Genomic DNA, 20,377 nt, shown 5'->3' with positions numbered 1-20,377 from the left:
CAGCTTGAAGTTTGTTACAGCTGATTTAACATCCATTTCATATTTCTATTAGACAATTCAAATATAAGCAACACACACACACTCTTAGTAGTTCAGTTTTTCGATCATTCTTCTCTCGAGTTTAGTTGTAAACAAATCAATAGCTTCTTTGCGGTTTTGCTAGTTGATTTACAGAGAGAAGTAAGGCATCGAGCGTTTGTAATCTTGAAGGTGTGAAGTGAATACAGTGTCATCTCCGTTGTCCGTGGATGTAGATCTTTATGATCGAACCACGTTAAATTCTTGTTCATCGTTCTTACTGCGTTTGAGTTGATTCAAACCTAACAACTGGCGCCGTCTGTGGGAATCGGACGATGATGGCGACGACGAAGCTGGAGACTGAGAAATTCACTGGCCGCAACGACTTTGGTCTGTGGCGAATCAAGATGAAGGCAATCCTCGTGCAACAGGGTTTGGCCAATGCGCTTAACCCCGCCACAAAGGATGATGCGACTGCAGTGGAGGACGAGAAGTCTGCAGTCAAGAAGCAGGATATGCTTGATCGCGCACATAGCGCAATCATCCTTTGTTTGGGAGATAAGGTCCTGCGAGAAGTCGCGAAGGAGAAGACAGCTGTGGACGTGTGGTCTAAGTTGCAGGATCTCTACATGACGAAATCACTCGCAAACAGACTCTTCATGAAACAGAAGCTATATTCTTATCATTTTCATGAAGATAGAGGAATGGATGAGCAGTTGGAGGAATTCAACAAAGCGGTTGACGATCTTGAGAACATAGATGTGAGTTTGGGTGATGAAGATAAGGCGATCCTCCTCCTTAATGCTCTTCCTAAATCTTTTGATCACCTAAAAGATGCAATGTTGTATGGCCGAGAGAAAACGATTACTCTTGATGAAAAACGGCTGATTACTCACCGGTTTATTCACGATCAACGGCGTCGTTTTGATCAAACCGGAGATGTCGGATTTCGTCGGCGCTCCGGCTCCGACGGTCAGTTTCCCGATCCCCGACGACGGCGGGCAGATCGAGAAACGGTCGGGGAGTTTCATCTTCTCGGCGACCACTTTATGGAAGGCGATGTCGAAGCGGCCGAGGCCGACCATGCCGGAGACGGGGGCGGCGAGGCCTTGGACGAAGTCATTGGGGACGCAGGAGAAGATGAAGTCGGGGAGCTGGACGTGGTCTTTGGAGGAGGCAGAAGCAATTTTTGTGAAGAAGAAAAGAAGGGAGACGTATGTTTAGTTTAGGAATATAAATTTGACGGGTAAAAATGTAATTTGCCAATATTAACTAGGTATCCTAGTTATGTAACATGCCAAAATGGGTGGTTACATATGTGACTGAAACATAGATTTTTAATGGGCTTTATGCGGGCCGGATACAAAACACGAGCTATTAAGTTTATTAACTTAGCTACCAAATGCACAAATAAACCCGGATTAATCCTCTTATCTTATCTAAGTCTATTAGTAACTAAATTTATTAGTATGTGAATATATATTTCCTCTTCCTTTGTCCTAATAAAAATATTTTTTTTTCGAATTATCCTAATAAAAAGGAAATGTTTCTAAAAATAGAAACAACACTCTTTCTACTCTTTCTTCTTTCTTGCTTTACTCTTTCTTTCATTAACTCGCACAGAACAACACTACAAAAAATCTCGTGTCAAAAACCAAATGTTTCAATTTAATAGGACAAATGGAGTATTATCTAAAAATTTTATTGTTATTGATTATATTTAGTTGCAAGTGCTCCAACTAATAGTATTATTTCAAATCCGAATTCAATTGTGAACCAAGAAATAATTAATGTTGCAAGTGTCGAATCTAATAATAAAAACATAAATAGTGATCAGTTCAACGAAAACAGTTATCATCTTGTGTGTCGTAAAAGTTGTACAGACATTACATTTAAAATTAAATATTTTAATATTAATAATAGTACGGAGTAATTGTTTTTTAAAATTTCAGCCCCGGCTTGTTTGATTTTCTGGTTTCGCTTGTTTGATTTTCTGGTTTCGTTAGTGATCCTATTCAATGAAATATAAAGATATAAAGTACAGACGACTTAATTCAGAAACACAAACATAGTATTGAAGCAATTTATTATGGGGAAAATATAGTCGACCCGTTATTAAATCTGATAATAAATTAGTCCATACGTAAAGTATAACCTGGCAGCCAAACCATAAATTGAAATAAATATAACCGATGACAACATAACCAAAAATAGGAAGGCTGCCCATTTTACGATGACGACGAACGTATAATTGTACACACATGTCGCAAACTCCATATGCTTTTAATCTTCTATAAATATTTACATTCGACTGTATACATAATTACATATCCATATACTAGTAGCATTAAATTCTAGCTACTGGAGTATGTGAAGAAATTGTTAAAAAAAACTCGCTCATCAAAAACTGCAGTTTCACCCTTTCGCATTGTAATTAATTTCTTGTCTTGAAAATCCCAATTAATCAACTAATATTTCTAATTTTATTTAGGTGTGTTCGAGTAATAATAACTAAACCAAATAAAGAAAGTGGAGAAATCAAATGACCATCCATATCAATCAAGTGAAAAAAAATTAAGGATTAATTAGCTCTAAAAGATTAAAAACAACATCCGAAAACACCCTTCAACTTGAGAAAATTACTAATTCCTCCCCAAGGAAAAAACCAGTGGAAAACCAAAAAGCCATGAGCTAACTTAAGATGACAAACCAGCCCCTGGCACCGAGCTCAAAAAGGAAGGCACAAAACGTATCGACCGAGGGCAGAAACGGAAAATCACTTTTCAACACGCAAACGCGTTTGTTGGCCGAGCTCTCGCCCCCTTACCGGAGCGGGAAGACGAAGAAGTTGGAGACGGAGATGACGTGGCAGCCGCTGAACAGGTGTACTCCAACGTACAACCACTCTTTTCGCAGCTCTCCTCTTCATCCATGAACATCTGCCTGTACCTGCACTCCACACTGCAAAATGCCGTATCTCCTCTACAAAAAAATTGAGTAGTTTAGCATCGATTACAATAATACGAGCAAAATCGAAGAAGGAGAAACTTACTTGTACATGAAGATGTCTTTCCCTGGCAACAATTTGTGCCGGCAGAGGAAACAATTCTCGAGAAATCCAAAAGGGGGAGAGAAATTAGAGAGAGGAGAGGAGGGTTTGATGATCATGGCGCCTTTGCTGAGAATTTGAGGGCTTCTTTTCTCGGAGAGATCTCTGCAGCTTTCGAGGATTACGCTAAGGCCTACCATCTCATGCTCCCGTTGCTGCGGCGGAGGGCTGCGGAGGAGTGGTGGAAAGATGGTGGGAATAAATAGGAGATGGGGTTTTTAGGGGAGAGAGAGAGAGAGGGCAGTAACTTGTTGTGCTTGATAACTGCCACGTACCCTTCTTATAGCTAGGGTGGGGATCCTCTGCTGTGCATTTCAGCACAGCAGCCCCTGCTGCTCCACACAAAGAAAAAAATAATTAAAGAAATTAAATAAATTAAAATAAATAAATATATATTATTTTAATTGTTTGTATGGAGCAGCAGGGGCTGCTGTGCTGAAATGCACAGTAGAGGATCCCACCCCTTATAGCTATCAATCTGTTTCCACATTTCCAGTTTTCATTTTCATTTATTTTATCTCTGATTTTGTGAATTTTGGTGTTTGTCGTTTTGTGTTTTTTCACTGTCGTTTGCGTTGCGACAGAATAAGGTGTACGTATATGTATATATGGTGTTTTTTAAAGTAAACTTCTCTTAAATAAATAAAATTAAATTAGACTAATATTAGAGCATCCGCGCAGCGGTGCTCTACTGCAAGGACGGCGTCCGTGCCGCTGGCACGGCACACCCATGTCCGCCGCTGTGCTCTTGCCAACGGCACGACTCTGCTCGATACATCGAGCACGTCCGTGTCGCTGAGCATGGCGACGTGGCGCGTTTCTATTGGCTATTGACATTTTCTAAATAATATCAAAAATAAAAAAATATATATTTTCGGATTCACAAAAATATAGCCGTTTTATTACCATTTTTTGAATTTTTTTTTGAAAATTTACAAAAAAAAATTTAATCCCAAAATCATTTATAAATACACACATTCATCATCCGTTTGGGCGAAATTCGGCCACAAGTAGTGGGTTTTTTTTATTTTATGGATTTTATTATGTAATTTTAAATTTTTAGGATTTTAATTATGTAATTTTTAATTTTTTTGTAATTTGTAATAATATTCCGGGTATTTTTAATGCATTTTAATATTGTGGAAATGTTTTTAGTAATTGAAGTATTTAAATTAAATAATGGAATAGTTGGACCCTTGAGCATATCCTTGTGGAAGAGCATGAATGTGATTGTTGTGCTCTTGGGGAAGAGCAGAGAGTAAAAAAGTAATAAAAGTGGGTCCGAGCTCACATTCATGCTCTTTAGCAATAGCACGGATGGGGATGCTCTTAGAATTTTTAAATGAATTTTTGAAATATTTCAATCATAGCATGATACTCCTCTTTTTTGGCAAGAAGAGTAAACTATGCATCCGAAAATTTTGAACTCATCCAAAATAAAAATATCAGTCTTTCTGTTCAATTTGTACCACATTTTTAGTACTACTAGTAATTAACTTAAATTTATATTCTTTTAGAGTTTAGATATCGTTCGGCGAACTTTACAAATTTTGTTGTTTACCACCTAAACTTTCAAACGTTTATATTTTCTTCAAGAATGTCGTTATGAATGACTACGAAGTTGTTACAAACTGATGTTTTGTGTAAATGTTTAAATAATATACTATGTCTCATTTAAGATGACCCATTTCGTTTTTTACTTATATTTTGGAAAAATCATAATAAATAGTTAAAGTGGAGGAAAAGTAAAGTAAAAGAGAGAATAATATGGAAGAGACTATTTTCTACATTATTTTCTCTATTATTTTACCTTCCCTCCACTATAACTATTTATTATAATTTTTCCAAAACACGTGTGAAAAACGAAATGAGTCATCTTAATTGGGACGGAGGGAGTACTTCTTTATTTCTGAATAATTGAATCATTATTCTATTTTTAAAAATTTCAAAATAATTGAGTATTTTTAACTTTAGGAAAAAAGAATACTAGTACTACTAAATTTTTTTTCCTTATTCTTTGCGCCAAAAGAAGCAACTCAATAAAGCATTCACAATAGGAATAGCCCAGCAATAGCCCAGCCACAGCCTAATCACAAACTCCTCCTGCCACATCATCAACACTAAAAATCCTCCCGCCACATCATAAATAGCCCAGCCATAGCCTAGCCACATCATAAATAGCCCAGCCACATCAATAGCCACATCACTCAAAATTATATAAAACAAATAATTAACAATCACACAAAATACGCAATTTAATTTACGAGACATATACGAGAAAATTCAATAATATTATTAAAATTTAAAAAGTACATTAATTAAAAAATTACATAATTAACAAAAAAACTACTGCCGTGCAGTCCTCCGCGCCCATAACTCTTCAATTAAATCCTTTTATAGTCGAATATGAGCCTCCGTTTGGCGCATGTCGGCATGTGCTTGGAGACGACCGTCTTCATCGTGAGGTACCCCACTCCGTACGTTGGGGCGGCCACGCCGTGGCTTGGACCGGCTTCATTATCATCGTTGGCCCAATCAGTCAGTTGTACACCTTCATCTTCGACAATCATGTTGTGCATGATAATACAGGCGTACATTATATCTGCAATGCAGTCGACATGCCACAAACGCGTTGGCCCCTTAACTGCCGCCCATCGAGACTGGAGCACACCAAATGCGCGCTCCACATCCTTGCGCGCCGACTCCTGCCGTGCCGCAAAGTAGGCCTTCCTCTCATCTGATGCGCATTGGATCGTCTTCACAAAGACGGGCCACCTAGGGTATATCCCATCCGCCAAGTAGTAGCCCATATCATGCCAGTTGCCGTTGGTGACAAAACTGATGGTCGGACCGACACCCTGACACTGCTCGTTGAAAAGTGGCGACGAGTTGTGGACGTTGAGGTCGTTGTTCGAACCGGCTATCCCAAAATACGCATGCCAAATCCACAGCCGGTAATCAGCTATGGCTTCGAGGATCATCGTGGGATTCTTTCCCTTGTAGCCGGTCGTGTAGAACCCCTTCCAAGAAGCGGGACAGTTCTTCCACTCCCAATGCATACAATCTATGCTGCCTAACATTCCCGGGAACCCATGCTTCTCCCCGTGCATCTGCATCAGATCCTGGCAGTCTTCGGGGGTAGGGCTTCGAAGGTACTGATCACTGAATACTTCAATCACGCCCTGACAGAAAAACTTCATACATTCCAGGGCAGTCGTCTCACCGATGTGGAGGTACTCGTCCCACATGTCTGCCGCGCCTCCGTAGGCCAACTGCCGGATTGCCGCAGTGCACTTTTGAATAGGTGTGTGACCGGGTCTGCCAGACGCATCGTGCCTGAAGCGGAAATACAGATATCGTTGCTCCAAATCGTTAACAATACGCATAAACAGGGACCTGCTCATCCTAAAACGGCGCCTGAAAAGGTTGGCGTTGAACCGTGGCTCCTGTGGGAAGTAGTCTTCGTATAGGCGCTGATGTGCAGCTACGTGATCACGATCAATCACCGCTCGACGGTGTACCACTGGGCGAGGTCAAGGTACCGCCGGCGGCAAGGCCCTCTGCAACCATTGATCAATCTCACGGTTCGTATAGGCCTCTAGCGCTTCGTTCATTAAACGCTCGTACTCCTCAGCATCCCCACCACTACTACCACCGGCGTTACTCATTTCTAGGTGTTGATCTTGTACAGAAATTAAGATAGAGACAGTACTCGTTAAAACAAGTGGTGCGAATGAAAATGACGTGCAAAGCGCGTATATATAGTGTTTCAAAAAAAATAAAAAATCGCGCTAGGCGGTGCGCTAGGCTATCCGGACGATGCAATAGCGCCGAGCGGATCGCCCAGCGCACCGCCTAGCGCCACGGAACCGCCGAGCGCTAGGCGGTTTTTAAATCCGGAAATGGCTGGCGGTTGCAATAGACCGCCTAGCGCACCGCCTAGCGCCGCCGCTCGGCTAGGCGGTGCGCTAGGCGCTATGGTGGATGCTCGCCTATTGTGATTTAGACACACAAGGCTTTCACACACTCAAGAAGATCACACACACACTCACTGTTGTATGAGATCACACAATGCAGAAAACACACACACTCACACTTTGAGTATTGAAGATGATAATCTTGGAGAGAAACTGGAAAACTCTTTATTGATTAAAAAACTCTAAACTACATACACGGTTTTGAGCTATTTAAAGCTCTACAATCAAGTAGCAACTGCTACTAACTAACTACAGCAAGAATCAAGAAAGCAAGAAGAATAACCGCTACATCTCAGCTAACTAACTGCTGCTCCAACGGCTAGTTCGGCTAGGTTGCTTCTTCCTTCTCGGCTTAAGACCGAACTCCCTTCTCGGCTCAAGACCGAACTCCCTTCTCGGATCAAACCCGAACTCCCTTCTCGGCTCAAGACCGAACTCCCTTCTCGGCTCACAACCGAACTCCCTTCTCGGCTAGTTCCAGCTCAAAGCCGAGCTTCCTTCTTCTGCCTTCTTCTTCTCGGCTAGTTCCAGCTCAAAGCCGAGCTTACCGAACTCTGCCTTCTTCTTCCAACTGAAATGAGCACTCCATTATTACAATTCTCCACCTGAGGGCTCATCTCAGTTCTTGCACAAACATTGATCAACTTCTTGCAATGATCAAACTTGTCTCTACCTAGAGACTTTGTTAGCATGTCAGCCGGATTGTGCAAGGTGTTAATCTTAATCACCTTCACTCTCCCTTTCTCAATCTCATCTCTAATAAAGTGCAACTTTATGTCTATGTGCTTGCTCCTTTCATGAAAACCCGGATGTTTAGCCAAGCACATAGCTGAGCTGCTGTCACAATGAATCACCATTGTCTTTTGGTCAAAACCAAAGTCAGAAATCACTCCCTGAATCCAAAAACTCTCCTGTACAGCTGCAGTGGGAGCTATATACTCTGATTCTGTTGTTGAGAGAGCAACAACACTTTGCAAACCTGATTTCCAGCTGATTACAGTTCCAAACATGGTGAAAAGGTAACCTGTTTGGGACTTTCTGTTGTCCAGGTTTGCAGCATAGTCTGCATCACAATAGCCCTGCACAACCTCCTCAGATTCACCTTCCCAGCCATTGAAGACAATTCCCCAGCCACTGGTTGACTTCATGTACCTCAATATCCACTTAAGAGCATTCCAATGCTCCTTCCCCGGGTCAGCCATGTATCTGCTAGTCACTGAGATAGCATGTGCCAGATCTGGTCTGGTACAGATCATAGTATACATAACACTTCCAACCACACTAGCATAAGGAATAGACTCCATCTCCTCAGCCTCTTGCTTAGATTTAGGGGCCTGCTCCTTTGAAAGTTTAAAACTCTGGGACAGAGGAGTTGATGCAGCTTTTGCATTTTCCATTTTGAATCTCTGCAAAACTTTCTCAATATAGTCAGTTTGAAACATCCACAGCTTCTTGCAGCCTCTGTCTCTCTGAATGTGTATGCCTAGGATCTTCCTTGACTCTCCTAGATCCTTCATTTCAAAACTAGACTTCAAATCCTCCTTGACTTGCTGAATTTCTGTCATAGAAGGTCCTGCAAGTAGCATATCATCCACATAGAGCAATAGATAGGCAATAGGTGTTTTGCCCTTCCTCTTGATGTAGATGCAATCATCAAACTCTGATCTGATGAAGCCAATCTTCTTCATTTGTGCATCAAACTTCTTGTTCCACTATCTAGGACTTTGCTTAAGACCATAAAGACTCTTTTGTAGCAAGCACACCTTGCTTTCTTCACCACTCTTCACATAGCCCTCTGGCTGATCCATGAAGATAGTCTCCTCTAGGTCTCCATTTAGGAAGGCAGTCTTCACATCAAGCTGCTGCAATTCCCAATCTAGCTGATTCACCACAGCCAACAAAATCCTAATAGAAGTGTGCTTAACCACCGGAGCAAACACCTCATTGAAGTCAACTCCTTCTTGCTGTGTAAATCCCCTTGCCACCAGCCTTGCTTTGAACCAGATTCTGTCTTTATCAGTGGTCTCTACCTTCTTTTTAAACAACCACTTGCAACTGATCAGCTTCCTCTCCTTTCCATCTGTATTCAGCTTGGATTTGTCCACCAAAATCCAGGTTTTGTTCTTGAGTAAAGACTCTATTTCTTCATTCATGGCCTCTATCCATCTCTTTCTGTCTTTGCTTCTCATGGCCTCTTTATAGGTGAGAGGATCAGCAATATCAATACTCTCAGCAGCACACAGTGCATAATAGACCATATCTGCAAATTTCTCAGGAGGCTTTGCATTTCTCCTTCCCCTATCTCTTGCAATCTGGTACTCTCTGGTAGGATCTGCTGTAGGCTCATCATTTCTTCTACCTTGAGCTGGAGCACCATCACCCTCTGGATCAGGTTCATTTTCTGAGTCAGTGACTCCACCTGCTCCTAGGCCAACTCCCATAGGCTCCACCTTGAAGAAATCACTCTCAACTTCACTGGAGTCACTGGAGTCCAGCTTATCTTTCAAGTAGGGCATCTGATCCTCCAAGAACACCACATCCCTACTCACCACCACCTTCTGCCTACCAGGCTCAATACACCAGAGCCTATACCCCTTAACACCCCTCTGATATCCCAGCAAGATACATTTCAGAGCCCTAGCTTCAAGCTTACTTTGCCTAGCATGAGCATAGGCTGCACACCCAAACACCTTGTATTTTGAGTAGTCACTATGAGCTCCATACCACATGTAATCAGGAGTTTCAGATTTCAGGGCAGTAGATGGGCATTTATTGATGAGATAGGCTGCTGTATACACTGCCTCTCCCCAGAACCTGCTGCTCAAACCAGAACCAAGAAGCAGGCACCTCACCCTCTCTAGGATAGTTCTATTCATCCTCTCCACAACACCATTTTGCTGGGGATTACCAGGAACAGTACGGTGCCTCTTCATACCCTTCTCTTTGCAAAATATATCAAATTCAGCAGACAAGAATTCCAAGCCGTTGTCAGTTCTTAAACATTTAACACTCCTTCCTTTCTCTAGCTCCACCTCCTTACACCATATCTTGAACTTAGTGAGTGTTTCAGATTTTTCCTTAAGAATATATACCCACAACTTCCTTGTATAGTCATCAATGATAGCTAGATAATACTTTCCTCCACCAATTGAACACACCGGTGAAGGCCCCCAAAGATCACTATGTATGTAGTCTAAAGGGGCTGTAGAAGAGTGAATACCTGTAGGATAGGGTGCCTTCTTTGCTTTTCCAAGTATACACTGCTCACAGGGGTCCATCTTGTTGAAATCTCCAGAGATCAGGCCCTTCTTGATGAGTTCTTTCAAGCTTCCTTCTGCTGGATGGCCCAGCCTCTTGTGCCATAGCATTAGGGAATCATCTGACACAGCATTGCTTTCTCCATCAACAGCCTTAGCCTTCAAATAATAGAGAATATGCTCTCTGTCAGCCTCCATCATCACTGCATCTCCAGATTTCACAAACAATTTTCCTTGACTCATTAATATAGTGAACCCCCTCTGCTCCAGCATTCCCAATGAGATGAGGTTCCTCTTCACTTCTGGAATATACCTCACCCCAGTCACGATCTTCACAGAGCCATCTTGTAGGCTTAGCTTCACCTTCCCTATCCCTTTTATCTGACAAGTATGATTATTTCCAAGAACAACCGTACCCGATGCTTCTTGAAGATCATGAAACCAGCTTCTATTGGGGCACATATGGAAGCTGCACCCCGAGTCCATTATCCACCTGTGACTGACCCCACTGTCACTAATATTCATAAGTTGAGCCGGGGGATCAGCACTCTCCACACAATCAGATTGGTTGTGTCCCTCAGAGGCCATCTTTCTCTTCCATGCATGACAATCTTTCTTCAAATGTCCAGGTTTCTTGCACCAATAGCAAGCTCTGGTTTCCTTCTGAACATCAGAACTTGAGGGTTTAGGGCCCTCAAACTTCTTCTTGAAGTTCTGCTTCTTGAACTTCTTCACATTCAAGGCCTCTGCAGCTTGAACATTGGAGCTTGCAGAGCCTCTGTTGGCTGTCTTCTGGAGTTCTTTGGCCATCAAGGCTGAATAGACTTCTGCATAGGTGATAGGTTTATCTCTTCCATAGATAATTGCATCACTTAACTGGTCATACGAGCTAGGCAAGGCATTCAATGTGAGAATGGCCTTATCCTCATCTGAAATCTTGACATCAACAGATCCCAGGTCATCAATGATCTTGTTGAACTCCTCTAGCTGCTCAATGATGGACCTATCTCCAGAAAAACTATAGGCATACAGCCTCTTCTTGAGATACAGCCGGTTAGCCAAGGATTTGGCCAAGTAAACTTCATCCAACTTGTCCAAGATCTCCACCGCAGTCTTGGCTTCTTGAACATCCCTCAAGACCTTATCTCCAAGGCACAGAATCACTGCAGAATGTGCCTTGAGCTGCATCTCCTCCATCTTTGCCTGAGCTTTATCATCAAGCACTGGAGCCTTTCCTTTCTCCTCTGGTTTTGCAAGAACTGCGGCCAAGCCTTGTTGAATCAAAACCGCCTTCATCTTCATCTTCCACAGGCTATAATCATTCTTGCCTGTGAACTTTTCTGCATCAAGCCTTGCTGCCATCTCTGAAACCGTTTGATCCTCTGCAAATCAGCTTCAATATCCCTTTCCCACAGACGGCGCCACTTGTTGTGATTTAGACACACAAGGCTTTCACACACTCAAGAAGATCACACACACACTCACTGTTGTATGAGATCACACAATGCAGAAAACACACACACTCACACTTTGAGTATTGAAGATGATAATCTTAGAGAAAAACTGGAAAACTCTTTATTGATTAAAAAACTCTAAACTACATACACGGTTTTGAGCTATTTAAAGCTCTACAATCAAGTAGCAACTGCTACTAACTAACTACAGCAAGAATCAAGAAAGCAAGAAGAATAACCGCTACATCTCAGCTAACTAACTGCTGCTCCAACGGCTAGTTCGGCTAGGTTGCTTCTTCCTTCTCGGCTTAAGACCGAACTCCCTTCTCGGCTCAAGACCGAACTCCCTTCTCGGATCAAACCCGAACTCCCTTCTCGGCTCAAGACCGAACTCCCTTCTCGGCTCACAACCGAACTCCCTTCTCGGCTAGTTCCAGCTCAAAGCCGAGCTTCCTTCTTCTGCCTTCTTCTTCTCGGCTAGTTCCAGCTCAAAGCCGAGCTTACCGAACTCTGCCTTCTTCTTCCAACTGAAATGAGCACTCCATTATTACATCGCCAAAGCTCGCCAAAAATTTCTGTTATAATTGCCCAAAAGAAGAGATCAAAACGTACATTGCAACCAAAATAACTATAGTACTCCACTATATCTGTCCCACGATAAGTGAGACACTTTTTTTACGCACAAATTTTAGAAAAAAAAATAAATAGTATAAATGAAATGAGAAAAATAAAAGAGAGATCAAAGCAGAAAAGTTTTCACAATTTTATTATCTCCCTATTTTAACTCGTTTTTCTAAAACTCGTGTTGAAAAAAAGTGCATCATTTACTGTGGGATGATAAGAGTATTAAAATAAAAAAATCGCCTTAAAATTATTTTTTCATCTCCATATGGGATTCAATTGTTGCACCAACATCTACATAACTACAAAATTTTGTTTTTCAAGACGTCACACAATGTCATAAATTATGGCCAATCTCAATAAATTAACGTTGTCAAGTTATAAAAAAAATATTTTATTTTGGAGCCTTTTACGAGAGCTACACAATTGTCATAGAGTTGCCAGAGTAAGAAGATAAACCAACTAGTTTGTAGCTGGCGTCTGGCGGTGGAAAAATTGAGTGTTCGGTGAAATTTTTTGTCTAAATTACAATAATTACAATCTTAATTATCTCTATTATTCGTTTGATATTCCGACTTAAGATTTTGCCAATTATTTATTCCACATTTTTAGAGCATCATTAACGCGCGAGGCCGGGCCGCAATGAGCGAGTCCCGGTCCGTGCGTGGCGTTAGAGGCGAGAGAGTTCCGGCCCACGCCGGTACTGGGGTCCGGCCTGGCCGGCGTTACACGTGCTCTGGCCGCAACGAACGCGTCTCGGCCCAGCGTTAGATGCTCTCCGGGCAGGGCTGCAAGTTTCCAAATATTTTTTTTCAAATTTTTGTCTATAAATACTGAAAATTTGTGCACCATTCTTCCGCACTTTACCCATTTCAATCCTCTTGTATTCCCATACTTTCGGCTTCTATGAAGTGGTTTAACAACGATGAACGTCAGATGAGCGAGTTCGTCAATGCCAACAATTGGTACGTGCCGCCATCAACCTCATCGCATACGACGCCTAGTCCGGGAGTGGCTAGCAACATCGGCATAACATCGCCAGTTAGAACTGATGAGTACGAGATTAGTGATATGGAGCCCGCTGAAGGGAGGGGCAAGGGCAAGGGCAAGGGCAAGGTTGCGGATGATGAGGGGCCGAAGAAGTATAGCCCGCAAGAGACATTGTGGCTGGCCAAAAACTTCGTCGACGTCTCCGAGGATCCTATCATCGGCAACCAGCAGAGCGGCAAGGTGTTCTGGCAGTGGATTGTGGAGAAGTACAACTCTGGTCGCACTTGAGGGTCGTTCGAGCATAGCTGCGTGAAGCTGCCCAAGCATTGGAGTCGGGTCCAGAAGGAGATGAACAAGTGAAATGGCAAGTGGACCAACGTAATCCGGATGTGGCCGAGCGGGGACAGCGAGATGGACCTCGTGGAGAAGGCCAAGGCGGAGTTCTTCGCTGACGGGAAGAAGCACTTCAAGTACTTCGACGTTTGGAAGATTGTCGAAAAGAGCCCGAAGTACACCGGTGATGCCGAACCGACGGCAAGTGGGGCGCCGAAGAGAACCAAAGTTTCTGCCGCCGGAAACTACTCTTCGAGCTAAGGAGGTCCGACGATCGACCTCAACGTGACGAATGACGACGTCTTCTTCTCATCCCCTAGCACTCAAAGCCGTCCGATGGGAACAAAGACAGCAAAGAGGAAAGCGAAGGGGAAGGCAACTGCGAGCTACTTCGCTATGCCGCCACCGCCGCCCAATCAGTCTCTGGATAAGATCTCCGACTCTATGTCGGAGATGAGTATTACCTGGCGGATGAGCGAGCTGATGGAGTTGACATCGAGGGATACCTCGACAATGTCGGAGTTCGATCTCGAGTTGCACCATGAGATGATCGCCTACATTCGCGCACAAATGAAGAAGTAGTAGTTTTATCCTTTTTTAAAAAAATGTATGACTTGTATTTTTATTTTCTAGGATTTTTAATTTGCTTTGTCTAGGATTTGTAATTTTAATTTCTACTGAACAATGTATTTTCCCGGTTTGAATTATTCAACGTATTGCATTTACGAGTAAAATATGTTGAAGTTGTGAATAGAACAATTTATTAGTTGTGGCCCGGGTTGGGGCCTGCAGGGTTAGAGCAGTTGTGGCCTGAGACTCAAATTTAGGGGAATGATGACGTGGAGGAGACTTGGGGCCTGAATCCGGGCTAGAGTTAAGGATGCTCATCTACATGTGAGGAAAGTTTACAAAATATTGAACCATACATAAGATCATAAGAATTCCACTCGATTCAATTCTTACACACAATAAGTTTCACTAAGCATATAACAGTATGCTTTTAGTTTTTATCTTTCCATATTTGATTAATTCCTCAAATAAATAATTTTGGCTGATTTGGAGAAGCTCTCGGATGTATTAACTTCTATAGCGCGAGATTGATTTGTAAAAATAATTATAGAATCAAATTGAATTGCATTTTTAGTCCGTGATTTCATTTATCCATGCATGAAATTACTACATGTATAGACAAATACGGAACAATATTATAATTATTTCTATATAGTTTAATTAACTTTATATAAACTAGAATTTCGTGCGATGCTTTTAACGTTTGTGAATTTAATATTTTGAGAATTGCAAACTCTTTGGAGTGGGGTCGTGCAGATTTGATTAGCCCAATTGATGATAAAATTCCTTAATTATGGGGTTCGTACTTTGCATCATAAGGTTGGGGACTAAAATTGTGAACTTGATCATTTTAGTGGTATGATGTCATTTTGATTTCTCTATTCCTTTTTCAAGGTTTGTACAGATTTATGTGATAATCGATAAAAAAAATTCAATCATTCGACTTGGTTAAAGTAAAACCTAATTTATACTACTATTATTTCAATTAACAATATCCAAATGTTCCAATTATATAAAACTTCTGAGTTTTTTATTTGAAACAATCCCTATACATAGGGGTGACCCAAATGTTCCAATTATATAAAACTTCTGAATTTTTTATTTGAACCTTTCCCTATATATAGGGGTGACTAGGTGAGTGAATGTAAAAACACATTAATAATAGTACTAATATTAAAAAATTGGGGATATAACTATATCCCATGTTGCAATATGGGGCTATGCCACCTTTTATATGCAAAATTTCCCTTTGTTAATGCCATTTATTTTGACTGCAATGCAAACGTAGTAACTTTATTTTGGCTATCAGATTTAAGAAAGTTGTGTTTAGTGAGTTAAATAAAGTAAATGAGAGAATAAAATAAGAGAAAGAAGAGAGAGTAAAGTAAAAGAAAGATTAAAGTAAGTGAGATTAAATGTTTTATTTTTAGCTATAAAGATAAATGACTTAAGTAACTTGGGATAACCCTAAATGGAATATGAGTCAAGTAACTCGGGACGGAGGGAGTATTTCTATTCGTGACCCTTCATATCATGTACTCCATAGTCCATAACAGTATAAGATCATATGATAGACTCAAGCCCCATTTATTATAAAGGACGTTAAAGGTCAATTAACTCATCATTTTGTGACCTAACAAAAGTAATATCAAATCAGTACACCTTTGTTACTTAAGCCTAGAAAAGTAATACTAGAATATTCGATTTATCGAAATAAAAAAAATACCACCAGTATGTTATGTCCTTTCTTGTGTATATTATCACCATAACTATATATCAGTATTTCCTTCTTTATCAATTTGTATCCATGCATATAATATAAAATAGGGATATTGGCATTTAATATCACGAAACTTTCAAAAAGTTAGTTTTTCCCACGAACTTTAAAAGTGACAAATAATATCACGAACTTTACCTCCAGTTTGTTTTTTTCCACGAATGAAAAATTCCCACAAATAATATTATGATACGAATTTGTTTTCGTAATTTCTCGACAATAATTTTGAGAGCTTCAAGTTTTTCAATCTTTGAAGATAGTTTTTCTTGAAGCACACCCTTCAAAATTGTTCTTCAATCTATTAAAATAACATGAATTTTTTCATTCGTGGGAAAAAACAAACCCGGGGTAAAGTTCATGATATTATTTGCCAATTTTAAAGTTCGCAGGAAAAACTCAACTTTTTGAAAGTTTGATGATATTAGATGCCAATATTCCTATAAAATAAAGATTAATTGTAGCACATTTTAATTTCTATATGATTACAAGATTTATATTTTGCTTTGATTGATCTTTTTATAAATATTCTAAATTTACATTAAACAATATTTTGCTCACACATGCACAAACACTCAATTCTTCAAATTATTTGCGTATGTATATTTTTGTCTCTCCTAATTGTTTAATTCCTGACTCCACTCCTGCTTAAATAACACCAGTAAATATGCAGTATAAATTGTATGACATGATATTTACTTTTTCACACTATATAGTACTCAACTTATAACTATTAATATCTTTTCATGTACCTATCGAACAATATACTCAAATATTACATGATTTTATATCACAACTAGTTCATGGCCAAGTTGAATAAATAAATAAAAATACTGTGTATCGTTCGAATATTTTCCTTTCCTAATCCTATGGTGAGAGTACTTCCCCTTCATAAATCATGATCCAGATACAGAGAGTTTAAATTCCGTTACCATTTTTTTCGAATCAAAAAAATATCTAACGTCCACCTACCATATACTATCATAATTAAGGAATTGAATACATATACCAATTTAACTCGAGTAACTTCACATATCGTCCCATCTAATAAATTTCAACAGCTAGGGCCACAGTGACCCAAACCCTATATCTACAAATTAAAATATTTTAAACTAAAATCGTAACAAGCTATGAAAAGTAGAAGAAAAAGTCGTAGTGCAAAATGAGGTAAATTAATTAATTAGTATTCATCAATTGTTTCTGCAGTTTTAACATTGGATCGTACAAGAATTCTAAATAAAGCCAGCGGTTGCAGCGCCACTTTGCATTTACTAAATCCATAAACAAAGTACTTCTAATCAATGCTCTAATTAATCCCCCTCGCACATCAATAATATCACGTTAAGGATTCCCTTCCTTAGGGTGTCCACTATAGGGGGCGGACAGCCCCCCTCCCACCGCCGCCCCCCTTCTCGAATCGCCGCGCCGCCGCGTCAGCCGCGGCTACTGCAATAGACAGCCGCGGCTATAGCCCCACTCCTCTCTCTGCCACCCTCAGCCGCCCTCGCCCCGCACGCGGCGATTCCGCGTCCGCCGTCCCTCCCCTCACCCGCTGCGTCCACCCCCGCGGCGGACACCCTTCCCACTATAAGCCGCCCCGCCATCGCCCCGCTCGCGGCTATAGCCGCGTCCACGTTATAGTGGACGCTCTTAAACGTTGAATTTTCCAAGCAATCAAGAAACCAAGGCCGTGATCGACGAGCGCCCAAGAGGTTTGGGTCATCGGCGAATTCCGGCAGAGGAGAAACTGAGCGCGAGAGAGATTTTCGTCGGCAGCGTTGGGTTAATTTCTTGATGCGCAATTAATTGAGCCAAATAGTAATTTTCATAGATGAATAACGGATGACATCTTGGCTCTATTTATACTAAAACCCTTGGGTTGGTTCGACCTATCCTAATACGTTCGGGAAAGAACCAACTAAGAAAACCCGAACGGGGCTTATAATTCGCCCGACTCAATTACAAATAAATAATAATAATAATAATCCAAAAAGAAAGAAACAAAAGTAATTAAAGAAAATCTACTACTACGTAATCGCCATCATGCGGTCTAGTCCGCGAGCCTCTGCGGTGGCTTGATCCGGTCCCGTGGCCTCAACGTTCTAGTCGCCGCTGCTACGCTCTTCTTATGCTGCGGTTGCGAGGCTACCTCCGGTGTAGCCGCGCGCTCCCCATCCTCGGAGACGTCCTCCTTGCCGTTGTTAGGGTTACTCCCCCCGGCTTAGCAACATCCTTGACCTCAAGGTGGAGGGTAGGAAAACGCTTGCGAACGACGTCCAACGGCTCCCACGACGGAGAGTCCGACCCATCCGACCATCGCACCAGCACATGCTCTACCGCCTTGCCATCATGCCACATCACCTGACTATCAACAAAAGCCACCGGATACACGATAGGTCGATTCCCCACAAAGTCAGTCGGTAATGGAACATGCATAACCGATTCCTCCCCGGCCACAAATTCACGAAGAAGGCTGGCGTGAAAAACGTCATGGATCCGGCTCCCCTCTGGCAGGCGCAGCCGGTACCCCACTGGCCCTAAACGCTGCACAACTTCAAACGGACCGTAGTAACGCTTGGCTAGCTTGGCCGACAGCGGCTTGGCCACCGAATGCTGTCGGTACGGTTGAAGTTTTAGCCACACCAGGTCTCCCACGTCAAACTCCACATGGCGTCGCCGTTTATTGGCGCAATCCCTCATCCTCTGCTGGGCGCGATCCAGATTATCACGTAATTCGCGAAGGAGCGCTCCTCGCTGGCGTATCAAATCTGCCACCTTCGGCGGTGTGGCAGCCGACGGTGGTGATGCCACCAAAAGCGGCGGCTCTCAGCCATAGAGTGCTCGGAATGGCGACGTTCCAAGTGCGGCGTGGTGAAAACAGTTCAGAGACAGCTCCGCCCAAGGCAGCAGATTACACCACTTAGAAGGACAATCAGCTGCGAATGCTCGCAGATATTGCTCCAAACCTCTGTTTCGGACCTCCGTCTGGCCATCAGATTGTGGGTGGTAAGCCGTGGAAAAATGTAATTTGGTACCGCTTAAACGGAGCATTTCTTCCCAAGTGGCGTTCAAGAAAACCGAGTCCCTATCAGACACCAACGTCTTCGGAAATCCATGGTGCCGGACCATTGCGTTTATAAATAAATGTGCCACCAGCAAGACGTCAAACTTGGTAGGCAACGGGGCAAAATGTGCATACTTAGAGAGGCGGTCGACCACCACCATGATCACGGTATACCCTCGAGAGGGAGGAAGACCCGTAATGAAGTCCATGGATACGTCTTCCCAAACTTGAGAGGGGATTGGCAATGGCTGCAGCAACCCTGCAGGTTTTTGAGTAGAATATTTCGTCGATTGGCACACCGCGCAAGATTCGACAAATTTCTTCACATCTCTGCGCATATTTGGCCAATAGAATCCCGCTGATAAGAGGCGAAAAGTTCGCTCGTGCCCCGGGTGTCCCGCAAGCGTTGTGCCAGTGGTGTTATGTCAAGAGGGCCTGTTTGCACGTGGAGTTAGTGCTGAGGAGGACCCGGCGCTTGAAATAAACAAGGCCATCGACGAAGGATAAATGTGGCGGGGTTGTGCCTGCTGCGATTTGGTCGACCAACGCACAGAGGTCGGGTAACTGCGATGTCTCATCACACATCGAATCCAATATTTTGGGTACCGGATGAGCGATAGCAGCGAAGAAAGCCGCGTCTTCCACCGACAACTGCTCCCCAGCCGCGGTCACTGCAGCCGCCGCCTCCCCAGACTCAGCGGCGGTGGAATTATCCCTGCTGTCATCTCAACGTGACAAGGCATCTGCGGCCTTGTTCGTGCTTCCCTTCTTGTACTCGATTGTAAACCTATACCCCATTAGCTTCCGCACGTAGAGATGCTGATCCGGGGTTTGGACAATCTGCTGCAATAGGTCCTTCAGGCTTTTCTGATCGCTTCAAATGATGAAGTCGTGCCCCAGAAGGTACTGACACCATTTCTGCACAGCCTCCACTATTGCGTACAGTTCCTTGTGATAAGTTGATGCTACGAGGCGCCGAGGTCCCAATTTCTTACTGAAATAGGCAATCGGGTGTTTATCCTGGATTAGCACCGCCCCGATGCCAATATCTGACGCGTTAGTCTCTATGCAGAACTGCTTGTCGAAATCCGGCAAGCTTAGGACCGGGGTCGACGTCATAGCTCGTTTGAGGGCCGAGAATGCCTCTTCTGCGGCCGGGGACCACACGAATGCGTCCTTTTTAAGGAGATCCGTGAGCGGGGCCGCTATC

The 20,377-nt window shown here is 42.4% G+C and overlaps 1 protein-coding gene across 1 annotated transcript; it reads right to left on the bottom strand.

The window, feature by feature from the left end:
* Positions 1-2,552: 2,552 nt before the first annotated feature.
* LOC121795939 (FCS-Like Zinc finger 15-like) lies at positions 2,553-3,363 on the bottom strand. The gene is made up of 2 exons (XM_042194620.1): positions 3,071-3,363; positions 2,553-3,000 (listed from the first exon to the last, which is right to left on the bottom strand). Exons 1-2 carry the CDS (start codon positions 3,265-3,267, stop codon positions 2,802-2,804), a joined length of 396 nt encoding a protein of 131 aa, XP_042050554.1. The 5' UTR covers positions 3,268-3,363; the 3' UTR covers positions 2,553-2,801.
* Between the last annotated feature and the right edge of the window lie 17,014 nt (positions 3,364-20,377).

This window comes from Salvia splendens, chromosome 3 (genome assembly GCF_004379255.2).
Source record: "Salvia splendens isolate huo1 chromosome 3, SspV2, whole genome shotgun sequence".
In the NCBI taxonomy this organism is placed as follows: Eukaryota; Viridiplantae; Streptophyta; class Magnoliopsida; order Lamiales; family Lamiaceae; genus Salvia; species Salvia splendens.
The sequence above is the reverse complement of the archived record's forward strand: the minus strand, read 5'-3'. Positions and strand labels throughout refer to the sequence as shown.

Coding starts and splice junctions, on each gene's coding strand:
- LOC121795939 (XM_042194620.1), bottom strand. CDS start 3,267: ATGGTAGGCCTTAGCGTAATCCTCGAAAGCTGCAGAGATCTCTCCGAG. Junction 3,001..3,070: donor AAAGACATCTTCATGTACAA/GTAAGTTTCTCC, acceptor ATTTTTTTGTAG/AGGAGATACGGCATTTTGCA.